At 38.0% G+C, this 19597-nt stretch overlaps 4 protein-coding genes across 4 annotated transcripts; all 4 read right to left on the reverse strand.

Moving 5' to 3' along the window:
* Nucleotides 1-406: 406 nt before the first annotated feature.
* Nucleotides 407-16821, reverse strand: LOC125265923 (histone H3-like). Its single transcript, XM_048186485.1, has 2 exons — nucleotides 16459-16821; nucleotides 407-990 (listed from the first exon to the last, which is right to left on the reverse strand). The coding sequence occupies exons 1-2, from the start codon at nucleotides 16785-16787 to the stop codon at nucleotides 669-671; spliced, it is 651 nt and encodes a 216-aa protein (XP_048042442.1). The 5' UTR covers nucleotides 16788-16821; the 3' UTR covers nucleotides 407-668.
* On the reverse strand, nucleotides 14631-15083 carry LOC125265915 (histone H2B-like). The gene has a single exon (XM_048186479.1). It carries the CDS (start codon nucleotides 15048-15050, stop codon nucleotides 14676-14678), a length of 375 nt encoding a protein of 124 aa, XP_048042436.1. The 5' UTR covers nucleotides 15051-15083; the 3' UTR covers nucleotides 14631-14675.
* Nucleotides 16822-17806: 985 nt separating the features above from the next.
* On the reverse strand, nucleotides 17807-18224 carry LOC125265906 (histone H2A-like). The gene has a single exon (XM_048186470.1). The coding sequence runs from the start codon at nucleotides 18202-18204 to the stop codon at nucleotides 17818-17820; it is 387 nt and encodes a 128-aa protein (XP_048042427.1). The 5' UTR covers nucleotides 18205-18224; the 3' UTR covers nucleotides 17807-17817.
* A 691-nt stretch (nucleotides 18225-18915) lies between these two features.
* Nucleotides 18916-19597, reverse strand: LOC125265922 (histone H1-like). Its single transcript, XM_048186484.1, has one exon. The coding sequence runs from the start codon at nucleotides 19575-19577 to the stop codon at nucleotides 18957-18959; it is 621 nt and encodes a 206-aa protein (XP_048042441.1). The 5' UTR covers nucleotides 19578-19597; the 3' UTR covers nucleotides 18916-18956.

The following is a 19597-nucleotide window of genomic DNA, read 5'->3' on the forward strand; positions in this document are numbered from 1 at the left end:
ACAAATATTCTGCAGGATTGTGTTTGAAAACTCCATATAGATTGAGAGAATTTTGGAGGGAAGAATGATTAAAAAAGTCTCTTAAACAAAAGCCCATTTGCTGGTCATATTTAGATTTTGTCTTTATTTTGTAAACCACTTTAATTCAAAGCAAAGTCTACAGGAATAAATTATGTCATGTGACACAAATTAGACAATTACCCGCAGTTTCACTTGAACTAAAGAAACTTGTGCTGTTCTGTCTTAAAATATGTCAGTGTCATTGTTTTGTCTCAACAGGAATGTTTTTTTCTAAGACATTTATATAAGCTAATTAAAAGTCCTAATTTAAAATCTTAGTCTAAACCTTGTCTGTGAAACTAGACCTTAATCTCAGAGAAATGTGTTTGATACAAAAAACAAAACATTCTGGTTATAAATTTTAATCTTAAAAGAGAAATAGACTCAGTTCTAAATGCAATCAGACTCATAACATTAAAGTAACTATTAAAAAAAAAGACACTAATTTTTTTCAGATGACTTTCATATTTTCATGTTTTACTCAGAAGCGTTTCATTATATCTGAATAACACATGAATCAATATGATCTGATCAGCTCTTTGTGTGTAAGAGTGTGTGGCTCTTAAAAGAGCCGTTGGGTTTGTGTAGTTTCTCCTGGTTTCAGGTGTTTATCCTCCGAAGCCGTACAAGGTTCGTCCCTGTCGCTTCAGCGCGTACACAACATCCATGGCGGTGACGGTCTTTCTCTTGGCGTGCTCGGTGTAGGTGACGGCATCGCGGATCACGTTCTCCAGAAACACCTTCAACACACCGCGGGTCTCCTCGTAGATCAGCCCGGAGATGCGCTTGACGCCGCCGCGGCGAGCCAGACGACGAATGGCGGGTTTGGTGATTCCCTGGATGTTATCGCGCAGAACTTTACGGTGACGCTTCGCGCCTCCTTTCCCGAGCCCTTTCCCGCCTTTGCCTCTTCCAGACATGATCACTGAACTCTATCAGACGATGATGACGAATAAATGATAATTCAACCTTACAAGGAGGACTTTTACACTTGCTTACAGGACCTGACAGAAACCAGCGTCATGTCACATGGCGCAACACGCCCCTCCCCTCAAATATATCTAGAGCACGTGATTTATTCCCAACTCTAGCCGTTTAAGATCTTATAAGATTTATTTCCCAAAGATCATATAATTTACAGTTTTACTAGTTTACACTGAAAATGCTTTTCTACAAGCTCAACAAAGTAAACAAAGAGAGATGTTAAAGTAAAATGATTATATTGTGGCACATCTATGTTATATCTTTTTTATGCTTGTGTGTGTTTGAACATGAATGTTTTAAGTGTTTTTACCTCTTTAGTAAAAGAAATGTAGAAATCGTAAACAATTGAAAGCCAGACAGAATTATTTTAATGTTAAACTTCAGGGATAAAATGCAGGATTATGTTCGATACATTCACAACTTCACTGCCTGCGTACATCTTAATATTATTGTCCCTGATTACATTTAGAAAATATTCTCAAAATAATGTGCAGCATATATTATCCAGTATGTTTACTATACTAAAAATGTAGATATGAAATAATTGACCAGGCACTATCACTCTACATGTACTCACTCAAAAATATGACTCTATATTATACAGTTAAGGCATTACATTTATATTCATGAAGTGATAACAGGTTAAATAAAGAGGGGGAAAAAGACTAAAACGCTTTATAACCTGCATATATTGACCTCTGACACTTTGGTTTGACACAAACACCAAATCTTATGTAATAATTACTGATGCTGGAAATGGTCTCATTCAGAGCAGGTTTGGTGGCTCTTAAAAGAGCCGTTGGGATGCACTGAAGCGGGTTTAACTGCAATGTGTGGACTTAGTACCTACTACTTTTTCTCCTTTTTCCATTTAGCAAAACATTCATCCGTAAGATGCGAAAGAGAGCTTTGTGTGTGCGATCATCCGAAGGGCGTTCATGGAGAGCCGCGTCACAGCGCGCAAATACTCTCGTACAAATTCTCATTTTTTAAATTTTTATTTGATGGTTTCTCTAGATAAGACTCTTATTCCTCCTCTGGGATCATGTAGAGCTCTTTGAAGCTGCACTGAAACTGACATTTGGACCTTCAACCCGTTGAACCCCAGTGAAGTCCACTATATGGAGAAAAATCCTGGAATGTTTTCCTCAAAAACCTTCATTTCTTTTCCAATGAAGAAAGAAAGACATGAACATCTTGGATGACATGGAGGTGAGTAAATTATCAGGAAATTTAAATTTGAAAGTGAACTAATCCTTTAAAGTCCATGATGATTCTATCAGAGATGGCAGATAGAATTATTCATTCCAGTGTCTGTTTCGCTTTAAATCACAAACTCTGTCATTTTCTGTCATTGTAACTGAAGAGCGCGAGCCCTCCCGTTCGGCACGCGCTTGCACCGCGGTTCATCTCAATGATGATGCATCGGTTTGTTGAAAACAACGTGCAAAACAGACAGACGGATTCGGCTAATGTATGTTGCAGTCGATGGATGTGCATTCTGGTTTCCCAATTCGTTACAACTGCGATGATCAAAAGAACTTGGACAAAGGTCCAGGTAGGTCCGTGTATCTTTTGGTCATTCGTTTTTTGACTTAATAATGAAATCGGATAATGAAAAACGGCACCTTTTTCGTTTTTCATTTTTTTTTTCAAACAAAACGAAAAACAAGAATTCGGCTTGATTTTTCGTTTTTCGTTCAGGGGTAGAAAATGAATAAACAACTTGAATATTTGATCTCAACATGTGGGCGGGAATGAAACGCCCCTTTCCGCTGATTGGTCAACCAAACATTAAACTGTGCCGTCATCAGTTCTTCCGCAGTTCAGAGCAGCAGAATAATTGCCCTTCGCTGCGATGGATTCAACGCGTTTATTGCAACTATATAATCACTTTTAAATTTACATTTAATCTTAATCTCTATCTCTTGATCTCTATCTCTCAAACAGCCAGACTAACGAATGTCTTGAGACACAAATCGAGGCAGAGCCTGTAGAGGCTTTCTTCTGTGTGTCCATAAAAACGCGTGTTTAGCTCAGAAATATTATTATCTCAGATATAATAATTTACTTCGCACGTGCACTCACAACTACCTAATAGCCAACACCTTTTACACTCTGCCTGTTTTATTATTGCTGACCACCTATCAGAATCTGTGTGGCACTCAGGCGATAGCACAGAGATAGCGGCGCGCACTCAAGAATTGCATGCGCAAATGCGCCGGCGCGCGCTGCATTTAATTACTTTATTATAGCTTAAATAAAGCGCAAAAGAAACTACGAGCAATGACCGTCGTTGTTCTGTTGTAAGTTAAGTCATGAAATTACCAAACGTGCGATTAAAGCTGCCTCAAAACTGTCCATGCATTTATTTGTTGACATGGTTTTAAATTGTTATCCAATTTGTTGGCCTTAAAACGTCTTAAAAATGCACATATGTACACCAGGGAAATCTACATTTTCGGGGGAGCATGCCCCCATACCCCCCTAGGAAACTACATTTTCTGACCTCGGCAAATAGCTATGAAACCCTGCGTACGGCCCGGTTTATTCTATCTAATGAAATCTGAGGTAAATGTGCATTTCTACAAATGTGCGCATTTTTGGACTTAAAGTTTGTATGTAGTATACACTGTGATCAAAAATAAATGGGACCAAACGCGATTGAATGTAAAGGTTTGTGTCTCGTTATTCTATTAATAACTACCGATTGATTTTGCATTTCTATCAGAAATTAAGAATTATTGTCATTGTAGTGGTGCAAATATCTAAGCTATCTAATACTTCAAATCTCAAGGTTAAATCAGATTTTTTTTGGGTAAAAATGTTTCTGTAACAGCTGCCAAAAATAATATATAGCTTGTGGTTTTTAACAAATTAATTTTTTTTTGTTTTAGGCAATATGCTGAGATTACTTAATTAATATTAAGTATTGGCCAGCTAACGGATGGCAGACAGACCGGTTATTTTCTCTGCCAACTAAACCTCCATAGCAAATAAAGTCACAGAAGCGTTGTGCGACTGACTCGCAGTATGCACACAGAGTTGTTTCGTTCCTGAATGAATAAGAGTCTTTGAACAACCCATTAATATAGACGATGATTCAGTGACCAATTAATATAGACAGCCACTTGATTTTATTCCTGAATGAATCAGCGCTTTGAACGAATCGACAAATGAATAAATGACTCCTTCTTTAACACAATGACTTACCGCCACCTAGTGGCGATATTACTTTCATAATCCAAGTATTATTTCATCTTGTCATTTCTGAATAAAAATGTTGTTTAAAATATTAATCTCATTATATTATACTGTTGTAATTAATGTGTAAATCTATTTAATGTAAGTAGCTCTGAAAGCATCATGCAGTTGACTGATACTGATTTAATTGGTAACAGCCTAGTGTCATATTATTCTAATTTATTTGACTACATTTAAGAATTTAACATTATAGATAGCATAAATATTTAATAAGATTAGGAAAGAAATTATATATAAAGATACAAAAAATAAATAAATAAATAATACCCTGAAAATCATTTGTCCCATATGGGAAAGTTAATTTCTGACACTGGTAGATGGCATTAAATATGAAAACCTTTCATCTCCGGTTTATTGTACAAAGTCTTATTTCAGGGTTTTATTCATATACCTCAAACAAGTTCACCGTAAAATCGTTATGTTAAATTCATATTTCACTAAATTCAATCACTGAAACATTAGATAATGGCATTATGATATCCATCTGTTGACTGAATAAAAATCATAATAGAACTATAATAGATGTGCTGTGAACATTAACTACGATGGTGGTCAGCAATAATAAAACAGGCAGTGTGTCAAAGGTATTGGCTATTAGGTAGTTGTGAGTGCAGGTGCGAAGTAAATTATTATATCTGAGATAATAATATTTCTGAGCTAAAGAAAGCCTTGTCTATAGGCTCTGCCTCGATTTGTGTCTCAAGTCATTCGTCTTATCTGGCTGTTTGAGAGATAGAGATCAAGAGATAGAGATTAAGATTAAATGTAAATTTAAAAGTGATTATATAGTTGCAATAAACGCGTTGAATCCATCGCAGCGAAGGACTTTTATTCTGCTGCTCTGAACTGCGGAAGAGCTGATGACGGCACAGTTTAAAATTTGGTTGACCAATCAGCGGAAAGGGGCGTTTCATTCCCGCCCACATGTTGAGATCAAATATTCAAGTTGTTTATTCATTTTCTACCCCTGAACGAAAAACGAAAAATCAAGCCGAATTCTTGTTTTTCGTTTTGTTTGAAAAAAATGAAACACGAAAAAGGTGCCGTTTTTCATTTTCCGATTTCATTATTAAATCAAAAAACGAATGACCAAAAGATACCCTGATTTACCCGGACCAGGGGTGCGTTTCCCAAAGCGAACTATGGTCGTAAGTTCCGTCGTTACCAATAGAGTTCAATGGGACTTACGACCATAGTTCACCAACGATGCTTTCGGGAAACGCACCCCTGGTTTCGTTCGTTCATTTGTTTTTGGTTTCACATAGGAAAACGAAAAAAACGAGAAAACAACTCCTTTTTTTGTTTTTTCGTTTTTTAGAAAATTATGACTTATTACGAAATTATGACTTGATTTTTGGTTTTCCCGTTCTTGCACAGAAATCAGAAAAAACACTAAATATTCCGATTGGGTCCTGTGGGTGGTGCTAAATCTGATTGGTCATTGTTTTTCAAAATAAGAGTTTTCCCAACACTGAATTTTTTAGCTTGTAAAATTAATTTTAGATTAATTTTTAAAGTTTTAGATGTTTTTATAAAATTAAATTCTTATGAATAATATATTTTTATAATGTCTATTTGTTATTTAAGGCCCTTGGGCCATACTTATGCTACAAACATCATAGATGTATGATGTATGGAGTAGCACAAATTACACAAAAATTTAAATATGCTTTGAGGTTCCTAGAACAAGTAATATGCAACATGCCTTTAGTCAAAGTATAGCGGTAGGCTAATAGGCCTATTACCTCGTCATTATAATACAATATAATGCAGGATGTGCTCACTCGGTTGAGAGAAGATCAAAACCAAGAAAAAAAGAAAACTGTATTTTTAAATTCATTGTTATAGCTAACTATCCTCTTATGTCAGATTCTTAAATTTAGTCAACAAATTCAATCAGAATGCAAAGACACGGTGTATGGCTATTATGACCAAATAAAAGGAAGTCGGTATCAATAAAATCAATTTTTGGATTGACACAGGCTGTTTAGACATGGCATGTGGATTTACACAGCAAATTATAATTGCATAAATTATGTTAAGAGATTAATGTTTTTAATGTTAAAAATTTAATGTAGAAATATGAAATGATTGAAAAAAAAAAAAAAAAATGAAACGTCTACTTTTTTAACTATGAAACTAAAACCGCCAGTAGGTGGCGGTAAGCCTCTAACTTAATGAGAGAGTTGAATCCTTTATTCAAACTAGTCGTTCAAAAATCCTAACTCATTTAACCTAGCAAACGACTCTGGGTAGCCTACTTGAATCTATAAAAGTTACTGAGTAACTTTATTGAACTGTTGTATAAATGTCACATTTGCGATTGTGCAGATATTCCTAAAAACAGCACTCTTGCTGGTGCGATAACTCGCATATCATAGGCTCGTGTTATAGCTAAATAAATAAAACAGAACTCGTTAGGCCTAATTTTTTTTTTTGTTGTTGTTGTATGCCTATTCCTATTGTGATGGCAGTGGAGAGAGCGCTGAAAACTCTCGAGAGCACATAATTTAGTGAACAAATTTATAGAAAATGATCATTCTCTGTAAAGCAATGTGACGTAGCCTACAAATTAACCATCAACCATATTATTGATTTTTATTAAAATGAGAGAGATCGTATTAGGACTTCAAAATAATTTTTTTCTAATCCTTTATGGTTGCAACTATTTATTTTTAACACAGTGTCATTGTTTTTCTTCTTCTTCTTATCCTTATTATTGTTATTATTCTTATTAATAATATTAATATCATGTCTTTTATTCAAATGGGGAGGCCCCGGTGAATTGATGTTCTCTGAACATTATCGCAAAAAAAGTTTTCGCATTAGGTGTTTTTTAGGCAATTCGAAAAAGGAATATTTCGCAAAACTGCAATGGAAAGTTTTTGCGCATTTACAGTCACCTGACTTAGAAGACGCGGTGTGTTTGGGGTCCGTATACGAATATAATAATAATAATTATCATCATCATTATAATAATAATAATAGTTATCATCATCAACATTTATTGGGCTACATATTAGAAGACGCTTTTATCCAAAAAAGAAACAAAGCAATTCGTCAAATGTCATTCATAATACAAGTTAGAAAATAATAATACAGGGCTAAGATTATCACAAATAAACACACGATTTTGACGCATATCCAAGGGTTTGTGTGGAGTGTGGAGTGCGCACTGCATGGCAGGGAGGCGCGGACGCGAACACTTGCATTTTCCTATCAACAGTGGAAAAAACTTAAAATACTCTATCATTTCTGGTCATAAAGAAAATAATAATACATTATTTGCAACTACTTTTATTTGTGTAAACTCAACAAGAAAACGTTGTGCTTTTATAAAATAAAATAACAATCAGGCGCGGTTTCATGATCTCCGTGAACTGAAGCGCGAGAACTGAAACAAAATGGCCTATGTAGGCTAAAGCTTGAAATGTCCACTTTAAAACGAACAAATTCGAATCGAGATCTAATACCTTCTGATTATGTAATCTGTATTTTTCTCTAAAGGCGCATCCGCTTAACAGCGGAGATGGAGATATGTTTTTAGCCGACCCTGATTTAGAAAACAATAGTTTATTAATAAACAATTAAATTAAAATGCCTCGTTATTTTTTCAGACACATTTATTATCATTAGCCTATAACTATAAATCCCCTTTCTGTAGGCTGTGGTTCCAGAGACATATAGCCTATGGCTCTTCTCATTCAGCACTGCGGGAAAAATATAATTTCCAGGTTATAATTTGGCCTTAGAACACCAATAAAATCTTATTTTTTTTCCATAATAATTTGTGAATAATGAAATTAAATTAATATTAAATGTTAAATAATTAATTAATTATATTATATTAATTAATAATTAATTTAATAATATTAAATAATTATTAAATGTTTAATAAAGGGGCAAAAAGTCATAAAAATCTGAAAAATCGTCGACAGGCTATTTATTTTTTTGCGCAGCATTCGGTGTAGCCTAGTTCAATTTAAAATGGTGTTCAACTTTTAAAAATAGGCTTACAGCAACCGTGAATTTGTTGACTAAATTTAAGAATCTGACATAAGAGGATAGATAGCTATAACAATGAATTTAAAAATAAAGTTTTCTCTTTCTCTTGGTTTTGATCTTCTCTCAACCGAGTGAGCACATCCTGCATTATATTGTATTATAATGACGATGTAATAGGCCTATTAGCCTACCGCTATACTTTGACTAAAGGCATGTTGAATATTACTTGTTCTAGGAACCTCAAAGCATATTTAAATTTTTGTGTAATTTGTGCTTCTCCATACATCATACATCTATGATGTTTGTAGCATAAGTAGGGCCCAAACATAAACTCAAGCCCCCAGCCCCCTAAGTCCTGCCCCCTAAATCCGATATGTGCATACAGGCCTTAAATAACAAATAGACATTATAAAAAATATATTATTCATAAGAATTTAAGTTAATAAAAACATCTAAAACAAAGAATAAATGTATTACTTAAATTTGTATGACAACTGTCAATGCGTGAACATGTTTACATTTAGACTATTTCAATAGATTTTTTCAGTCAGTGAAGCCAAATAATTGGGTGACAAATAGCATGCATATAGACTTAATTTTACAGGCTAAAAATACAGTGTTGGGAAAACTCTTATTTTGAAAAACAATGACCAATCAGATTTAGCACCACCCACAGGACCCAATCGGAATATAAAGTGGTTCTTCTGATTTCTGTGCAAGAACGGGAAAACCAAAAATCAAGTCATAATTTCGTTTTTTCGTTTTTCTAAAAAAACGAAAAAAGGAGTTGTTTTCTCGTTTTTTTTCGTTTTCCTATGTGAAACCAAAAACAAATGAACGAACGATACCTGGACCGACAAAACAGTGTAAACAAATGTTTAATGATGTACTGAAAGGGTCCGTGTACTTTTGCGTCCATTCCTTTTTCGTTTTTTAACCACGTCAAGAAAAACAAAAAACGAACGGTTGTTGTATTTTTAAATGCTATGGTGAATACCAAAATTTAAATTAAAACCGAATACACAAATTTCATGTGCACAAAATAAATATTGACTTATTTTCAGATTTTTGTTTATTACGTTTTGCATCTTTATAAACCAAAATTAAAAAAGGACAGATTAAAGTCGAAGAAATGTCAATTTACAAGTTTTCTTTTGTAAAATTGTTGTTTCCCCCACACTTTCGAGAGCCATGTCTCTGAAACATGATAATACATGACTTAGGGTGACCACCTGGCTATTGATCTGTAGGACAGTAGATGTGATTTTGCGAGACACATGAGACAGATACATTTACAACTATTACGCTATGTAAATATTGATTTACATTTGTTGGCAAACTTGGCATATGCGCCGATTAATGTTTCTGCCGGTAGGTGCTTATAATGTTGCGCCTATGGCAACATTAAATCCTGGAGAGAAGATAGATTCACGGCTGCATGCAGGAGGACAAAGTTTGAGCGCGCAGATGTAATATCTGAGCTATAGCGCGCGCGCGTCCAGTTTTGTGCAAGTGAATCCGCCTGTGAGCGGAGAGATTCCTGCTCGCGTATTTAATGCGCTCTCGTGATACAATAATGCGTTCTCCATATTTTTCATTATAATAACGCCATAAAACCCGCATTAAATGAACTATTAACGTGTGAAGAAAGTCGTGTCTGAATTTCGCAATTTTGTATTGGTTAAAACAAATGGAGAATATCTCGTTTTTCTGTAGGTGCTCAACCATTTCCGTGTGTGGCGCTTGATCGCCGCCGTGCGTTGGAAATATTTAACATCAGGATGGATGATTACATGCTTTAATCGATTTGGGCAGCTTTAAGCAGGTCTTGGGGTTCTTATCCAGTATGTAAGATGAAATCCTTGCTAGTGTAGTTGTGTTTACAGACTTTGATGAGGCCTGCTCTTTGCGCTGTCCATTCAGTTGTCATCAGAGGGAAAACCTCTCTCTATGATTGCGTTGGTTATTTTCACAGCTAGAATATGACGGCTGCGCAAATAGATTTTTAAATGTTCCTAGTTTTTATTATATTTCTTACTGTGGTATTGTAATTTCAGGGATGAAAAAAAAAAAAAAATACAGACATAAATGAAATGCGGGACACTACTTAAGTCTTGCGGGAAGCGGGACAAAGCTCCCAAATTCGGGACTGTCCCGCAAAATGCGAGACGGGTGGTCACCCTATCTTGACTTGATTTCCACCCCGTTCTCACTCACGAGGGGTCCGATACTGCCGCATGTTCAAGAGATACTGGCAGCAAACGCGTCCAGCGAAGCGGGACATTCTAAGTGCTTAACGTGAAAAATATTAATGTGGCTTAATGGTGATATTGGAGGAGCAAATTCACTACACCTTATAAGCAGCCCACTATGAACACAATTAATAACACGTTAAGCATTTTCCTAGAAAATAAAACACAGTTATGAAGAAAACGCTTATGCATTAAGACACTGATATTAAATTACCAATAAAGATGTGCAGACAAGCAGGTCAGGCCGAAGGCAACGTGCTTTCAACGTTCAGCGTTTTCCACTTGTAGAAAACAGTTATAAACGCATAACTCTATATTGTCCTTCCATTTTGTTTACGTTGCAGTTATAGCAGATGCTAGTGATGACAAGAAAATGTGTGAGAAAATGTAGTTTCTTCCTGGTTGTTGTTTTAGTAGGATTAAGCCACGTAAAGCGTAATGTCCAGCGACACAACCGTAACGCATTGCTTTCAATAAGAAATGAGAAATATTTATTCGGGTATAATTTTGTCATCATAACAAATATTTTCAATTTGAACATCATAGCATAGCTATAAAGTGACTCCTAATCCCAAACAATTTCTCAATATAAAACTATGTAAAACCCCTAACAGAGCCAGACAAAAAAGTCAGTAATTTAGATCGTTTTGGCCTTTATTCGCATAAAACAGAGTAAAAAGCAAAATGACGGGATTGAGACCACAAGCGGGAACTCGACCATGTTAGAGCGCTAAACAAGAGGCTATAAGGTTTAGAAATTTAATGTTTAGGTTAAAATATAAATGTACAAATAATAATAGTAATTTAATGAATGAAAATCAATCAATGTAATTTAGGCTAGCTCTTGAAGTGAGTCATTCTATTGACGCCAGAGGAAAAGGCACTAGAGGGCGCTTTAGCGTCTGTGTGTATGACGCAAAACATTGGAAATTAAATTTAGCATTTTTACATATTAAATAACAACTTGTATATCATTAATGTTATTTTTAATAAAATATTAATCTTACATAAAGAAAGTTGGCTTGTATCTGCTAATTATATTCATCAATGTTAAAATAAAAAACAAAGAAACCGCATTTTCCATATTTCATTTCTGGTTTAAAAAAGGAAAAACGAATGGACGCAAAAGTACACGGACCTGAAAGCTCTATGACACTCATTTACACCGTCATCACCTGGTGTTGATAGCGCGCGAGCGCAGGTGAGACCTGAACATCTCACATTGCTATCTTTGTTTAAACTAAACTCATTTAAACCTCGCCAATTTAAACATTCATCCGTAAGACGCGAAAGAGAGCTTTGTGTGTGCGATCATCCGAAGCGCGTTCATGGAGAGCCGCGTCACAGCGCGCAAATACTCTCATACAAATTGTCTTTCACGTCTTGAACCTAAATGGACAAATTCACACAAAAATTGTGTCAACATCTTAGCGAGTATCCTAACAAACAGGTTATGTCTTAAAGAGAGAAACGAGACAGACAGCGCATGTGTGTCAGTATCAGTGTTCTGGATCTATTATGTCTTAAAGGGACAGCAGTCTAATATTCCTGCTTTGTGTGTTTAAAGTTAATCAGAAGACGAATAAATCACTCTTGACTGAATAGCTTTTGTATCTTAATGTTTCATCTTTATTTAATTATTCGCATAGGCGTAATTTGAGGGTGGGACATGTCCCCACCACTTTTTAAAACATCTCGCAGCACGGATATCTAATACAAAAGAAACACCTCTAGTTGATTATCAATTTGTTTTAAATAATAGGCGATCTGGCGCTGGGATGTGTTGTTTTTGAAATCATGTTGAGTGCTCGTTGTCGCTGTTATCAGAGGCGCGACAGTGTTCTCTCGGCGCTCGTGCACACTGCGATCCACGCGGACGAGCGCTTCAGTCTATCGCTTAACTGTTGCAGAGACTCTCTATTCATTACATTGAAATCACAAAACAAAATACACATAAACGTGTCCCTGCTCTTGATATACAATCACTGATGAACATCTTTGGTTTTAATGAGAAAAAATAATAAATAAATTATAAATGGATGGATTAGAACCCAGAACCTCTTGCACGCTAAATGAAAATGCTGCCACTAGTCCATCTGGACAATATCAAAGGCAGATCCTCGTATTTATTAATCAATGTACATACTCTCGAGACTAACAACATATTGTATTATAGCTGATGTAAGGAAGAAACTAACATATTAATTTTAATATGATATTATTATTATTGTAATAATACAATTACAATACACCCCCCACACATACACATTCCTGTCCCACCCACTTTTTAAAACAAAGTAAATCCACTGATTATTCATATTAGTTTTTATGTAGTTTCTGTATTTGAAAACTATTATTAGATAGTTGAAAAACTTGTAAAGCATTGTTGATTTTTTTATGGTTGCTTTGGTGTACATAAATGTATGAGCTATATTAAATCATATAATTTGGTGTCCTTTTTTGGAAAGACATTTAAATTTACCTTGAAAAATAGAGTTTTGTGAAAATCACACTTCAATCTGATGGTTTACTTTGCTGGATATAGGCAATGATGGCAAAATGGACGTGTTAAACAAGATAAATGGTGTATGCTCAAATTTCACGATAAGTGTGCGATTAAAAAAAATTAATCTAATGACAGCACTAGTAAATATCATCTAAATACTCTACATGGCAGGAAAAAACTTACAATTTTTTTTAATGCAAGTTTTCATCTGTTTCTGTCTTGTGCTCCTGTAATTCAATCATCCTCTCGTTTTTTTTCTCGATTTAGCTCTGTTTTGTTCTTTATTCAACAAATACCAGGACTGTTCAAATGAATATTTGTGTATTTGATTCTTTGGAACAACTACAATATAGTCTATGCTGTTACTCCAACGGTAAGACTTAAAGCTTGTCTGGCTATCACCAGACCAAGCTCAATTTAAAATTGAACATTGGTCTGGGTAGTCTGATATGTATTTTCTACAGCACACGAGGCGGGATCAACGAGCATTATTCACGCAATTGGACAGTCCTTCAACCAATCAGATCAACGATCCGGGTGACATACTTTGCAGAGCAACGTGAAAACTCCAGTTTGTATTGGTTTGTAGCATTGATCAGCGGTTTGCAGAAGCAGCAATGGCATCGAGCGATTTTTGCAGGCTGTGCAAAAAAACATGAAAGTGAGTGGTATTTACACCCACTCAAGCGATTTCTTTGCTAAACTAAATAAGTCATTCAGCATCGTCGAGAGGTTAAAAGCTGCTTGCCGTCACTTCTCTATCGTCATCGTGTTATACCCGCCAATAGCGAGCAAGATGGATAAGCCAGTCTGTGATTGGTTCCCGCAAAAGTGTAACAGAGGCAGCAGAAATGAATGTAGGGGTTTCCAGACTGAAGCCATGGTCACACTAGACTTTGAACATGCGAAATTTATTCGGATGCTGTAACGGTCACGGTCTACAACGTCTTTTTTATAAACATGAATTCAACATAACTTAAAGCAATCAAAGTGTAAAAATATAGAACCTACTCGACTTTACTGCAAAAAATATAATTCTTTTAATTCAGCCAAGAGGTCATGCCGTGACGAATCGATCTTCTACTGGTCGCACGTCTTCACGTGATGCGAATTCGCAGGTAGACTTCACCAAACTTGAACTTTGGAACGCAGCGAAATGCGAAATTTTTCGCACGAACTTGCGTTTCCAGTCTGACGCATTCGCATGCGTTTGAATGTAAGTCAATGGAACGAAAAGTGCAGTGTCAAGTCGCTGGCAGATCAGGCTGGGTTTACCCAGTCTAACTTAGAGCAATTGTAAAGTTAAACAATATATCCAGTGTAAGTTTTATCCAAAATAACAAATTAAGATTAAAATTCTGTTTAGCATTTGTTAATGCCTTGAAACTAATTAAATTTCACATTGATTCAAGGCACTTCGAGTTAATATTATACTATAAAGACAGACATGTACACAAGCCATAAGCCACTAATTTATAATAGGTTGTAAAAAACAGCGACTGAAGTTTAAAATAAACCTCTTCAACTAAAGTTAAAATCTCTTTTGTGGGAGTATATGGGTGGCTCTTAAAAGAGCCTTTGGGTGTGTGGGAGTCTCGGGGACTCTACTTGGAGCTGGTGTACTTGGTGACGGCCTTGGTGCCCTCAGACACGGCGTGTTTGGCCAGCTCACCGGGCAGCAGTAGACGCACGGCGGTCTGGATCTCTCTCGACGTGATGGTGGAGCGCTTGTTGTAGTGAGCGAGACGAGACGCCTCACCGGCGATGCGCTCGAAGATGTCGTTGACGAAAGAGTTCATGATGCCCATCGCCTTGGAGGAGATGCCGGTGTCAGGATGAACCTGCTTCAGCACTTTGTACACGTAGATGGCGTAGCTCTCCTTCCTGGACTTTCTGCGCTTCTTTCCTCCCTTACCGGCGGTCTTCGTGACGGCCTTCTTGGAGCCCTTCTTAGGCGCAGACTTGGCTGGTTCAGGCATGATGCTGAATGATCGCAGAACTGACGAATCAATGTGACTCACGAGCGACACAGAGGCTTTTATTCTCTACCATATGCTAATTTACACAGAGAGACGGGATCACCTGATTGCCTGTTTTCATAGGCCACACCCATAAACTCGTGTTTCACTGGACAACTCAAAGCATCACGCGCTGAATGAGAGCCAATCACAGGCTGTTAAATGATAGCCCCGCCCACCACCAACAGTTTGAGCGACACCCCTCCCCCCAGTTTCCTTTGTTTCATTTCCCGCTCTTTATTAATCACAGTTAGAGAAAATAAGAGGTTCAAGAGAAATATTGTGTAAAATCATGTAATTGTAATCAATGTAAAACCTCTTATAGACCCATTGAGGGACTTCGAGAGGAGAGACACAAAATACACTCTTCATTGTTTACCTGTTGTTGAACTTTAAACTACAGAAATAGTAAATAAACGTCCATTTTTGTATAAAATAAAATTTTCTTTTCTGTTTTCTGCATGTACACTTCTAACTTATGGTCCTTTCTGATCTAATCGTATTTTTGTGAAACGCCTTATTTAACGGCCATTAAATTACTGAACATTGTGTAATAAAGATCTCCGTGCGCCATTTAAACTATTATATTTTTTCTATCATGTTGGTTAAAGATAATGAGAAGATGCCGCTGACAGTCTCTCGACACATTATTGTGAAACTGAATTTATGAGTTCATTGATTAATTTAATTCTCTAACCAGAAAATAACTGCAGTTGCATCACTTAGTCATGACTCGGTGTGTGTCTCTTAAAAGAGCCGTTGGGTTTGTGTAGTTTCTCCTGATTTCAGGTGTTTATCCTAAGGTTCTTACAGGACCTGACAGAAACCAGCACCGCGTCACATGACCCTAAACTTCAGCGCTAAAATGCAGAATTAAGTTTGATACTTACTTTACTGCCTGCATACATTTTACATGTATATATAGTCTCTGAAGACATTAAGAAAATAATGTGCAGCACATGCTATCCAGTAGGTTTCCTATACTAAAAATTTAGATATGAAATAACTTCGGTTTTATAACTCATGTTCACCTATACAGCATAGTTTTACATTATACAGTAAAGTCATCTCTAATTTAATTCTTGAAGTGATAACATGAGCTTAAATTACAAAGAGGGAAAAAAAAGCCTCAAACACTTTATAACCGACATATATTTATCTCTGACACTTTGGTTTGATGACACTATAACACCAAAACTTATAACAATTATTGTCACTGGAAATGGTCTCGTTCAGAGCAGGTTTGTGGCTCTTAAAAGAGCCGTTGGGGTGATGCGCTGATGCGGGTTAAGCGCGCTCTCCGCGGATGCGGCGGGCCAGCTGAATGTCTTTGGGCATGATGGTGACTCTCTTGGCGTGGATGGCGCACAGGTTGGTGTCCTCGAACAGACCCACCAAATAAGCCTCGCTGGCCTCCTGCAGGGCCATGACAGCGGAGCTCTGGAAGCGCAGATCCGTCTTGAAGTCCTGAGCGATTTCTCGCACCAGCCGCTGGAAAGGCAGTTTGCGGATCAGCAGCTCGGTGGACTTCTGATAACGGCGGATCTCTCGGAGAGCCACGGTCCCGGGCCTGTAGCGATGGGGCTTCTTGACGCCGCCGGTGGCTGGCGCGCTCTTCCGCGCTGCTTTAGTAGCGAGCTGCTTCCTCGGGGCTTTACCACCGGTGGATTTACGAGCGGTCTGCTTGGTTCTTGCCATTACTCAACTCTCCTTCTCTCTGTCCTGCTTGTGCTGGAAATGCGGCTTGATGTTTCACTCCTGCTTTTAAAGTGTCGCGCGGCCACGAGCTCGTAGTGTCGCGAGGGGGCGCGGAGGCCTGTGATTGGCCAGTGTGTGACGTGTGCTCATGACCGCTAGCCAATGACTGCGCGTTTCCTCTTTTCAAACACGCGGAGGCAGTGTTGCCAACTTAGCGACTTTGTCGCTAGATTTAGCGACTTTTCAGACCCCTTTAGCGACAATTTTTCAAAAAAGCGCCTAGCGACATTTAGCGACTTTTTGGGCAGGCTTTAGCTACTTTCCTTTGAAAATAGTTGGCAACAGTGCGCGGAGGGTTTCCCGCTTTGTTCAGACAGTGTCACACACCCACAGACTTTACACTCACACTGCTGTGTTTATTTGTGCTGAAATACTTCAGTGATTGTGCAGATCTCGGATCAGAACTAAATCATTTTGCCATCTGTATAAAAGCAACCAAAGAACGACCTCTATCAAACAAGTTTTTATCATGTTCATAAACAGCTAATATTGTATTTGTAAATATCCATACAGAGCAATCTAACATTTAATTTGTTTGATGGGTCATTTCCTGATTATTCACCCACTGCATGTTATTAAAAGTGTCATCTTTATCAGATAAAGTGTGTGGCTTTTAAAAGAGCCTTTGAATTAGTGTTTAATATGTTTACTTGGATTTGGCGGGCTTTTGGTCAGCAGAACGGTAAACAACTATATTTTCATTTAAGGGATAACGTTACGTCTCTTGCCTCAACTCTACATCTGATGATCTCTATCATTTAAGAGAATCATGCCTTCATAACAAACATGCACATCTTGCAACTGCTATTGAATTTGTAATCGATGCGGAACAAACATTTTTGTTTTATAGAGACATTCATCTCATCCACTGCAATTATGGATTGTCTAAGTATCAAAGGGAAGCGCTCTCTATCAGATAATATGTGTGGCTCTTAAAAGAGCCTTTGGGTTTAGTGAGACTGGAGCTGGTTTATTTGGATTTGGCGGGCTTCTCGGTCTTCTTGGGCAGCAGCACGGCCTGGATGTTGGGCAGCACGCCGCCCTGAGCGATGGTCACTCCACCCAGAAGTTTGTTCAGCTCCTCGTCATTGCGCACCGCCAGCTGCAGATGACGGGGAATGATGCGGGTCTTCTTGTTGTCCCGAGCGGCGTTTCCAGCCAACTCCAGGATCTCAGCGGTCAGATACTCGAGCACAGCCGCCAGATAAACAGGAGCACCGGCACCGACGCGCTCTGCGTAGTTGCCTTTGCGGAGAAGCCTGTGAACACGACCGACGGGGAACTGCAGTCCTGCCCTGGAGGAGCGAGTCTTGGCTTTCGCTCTCGCTTTGCCGCCGGTTTTGCCTCTGCCGCTCATTCTGGAGTTCAGTTACTGCAACTTTATCAATGAAAGAGAATAAAAACTCAATCCTGCACACACTGTCTTTATAGGAGAGTGCCAGTCGCTCATTGGTTTAGAGTCTGTTCAGATTTCATCCAATCACTGAACTTACCTCTAAAGCCCAACCCCCTTTCTGGCGGAAATAATTACGTATTTGACTTTTAAAGACGAAACTAGTGAAATATTTCTGATAGAAAATTAATATAAAAGCATAACAGATTTTAAGATAATTAGATTCCTAAATATTCATTGAACAATGTGGTTTTTCTGTGTGCAGTTAAAATGAACTAAAATGGTGAAAATTTAAACAAGTTTTTCAAATAATTCACATCAATATTAATATGCTACTGGGGTTTGACACACACTAACATGAAATATGGATATTATACGCTGTTTCTGCCAAAAGTGCTTCACTTTCACACTATATTTTGTGCACATTGACCTTCTGAAACTACAGAATTATGTTCATATTGTAATACTGGAGTTTTATCACTTCATATTGTTGTTTGTAATAATTTCTTCTATGTATAATAATGGTGCACTGAAATTTAGTGATATAGTGAAAACTACATATAAATATTTTATATTATTAAGAACAGTTTTCAAAAATGTCATCTTAACTATTTCCTTTGAACATTTACAAGAAATGATTAAATACAGGAGTTTTGCTCTTTACTCAGAGTTAGTGGGTGGCTCTTAAAAGAGCCGTTGAGGAACAAACTAGATTTTTACTTCTTTTTGGGAGCTGCCTTTTTAGGCTTGGCGGCTTTAGGCTTTGCCGCCTTAGGTTTAGCCGCCTTGGGCTTTTTGGGGCTCTTGGCTGCTTTCTTAGCGGCTGCTGGCTTCTTCGCCTTCTTGGGGCTCTTCGTGGCCTTCTTAGCGGCTGTGGCGGCGGGTTTCTTGGCCTTCTTGGGCGATTTCTTCGCGGCGGGCTTCTTTGCCGCGGCGCTCTTGGGCTTCTTGGCCGCAGCGGGTTTCTTGGCCGCGGGCTTCTTGGCTTTAGGAGCCGCTTTCTTGGCCGGCTTCTTCTTGGTCTCGGCTTGCTGCTTGTTGAGCTTGAATGAGCCCGAGGCGCCGGTCCCTTTGACCTGCACCAGGGTGCCTTTAGTCACCAGGCTCTTGATGGCGATCTTGACGCGGGAGTTGTTCTTCTCCACGTCGTAGCCGCTGGCAGCGAGAGCTTTCTTCAGGGCGGCGAGGGACACGCCGCTCCTCTCCTTGGACGCGCTCACAGTTTTGACGATGAGCTCACCGACGCCTGGACCTGCTTTCTTGGCTTTCGCAGCGGACTTCTTCTTGGGCGCTTTGGCCGGGGCGGCAGCAGCCGGGGCTGGGGCGGTTTCTGCCATCTCTCTCTGATCGGATCGAG

The sequence above is a fragment of the Megalobrama amblycephala genome, linkage group LG3 (genome assembly GCF_018812025.1).
Source record: "Megalobrama amblycephala isolate DHTTF-2021 linkage group LG3, ASM1881202v1, whole genome shotgun sequence".
NCBI lineage: Eukaryota > Metazoa > Chordata > Actinopteri > Cypriniformes > Xenocyprididae > Megalobrama > Megalobrama amblycephala.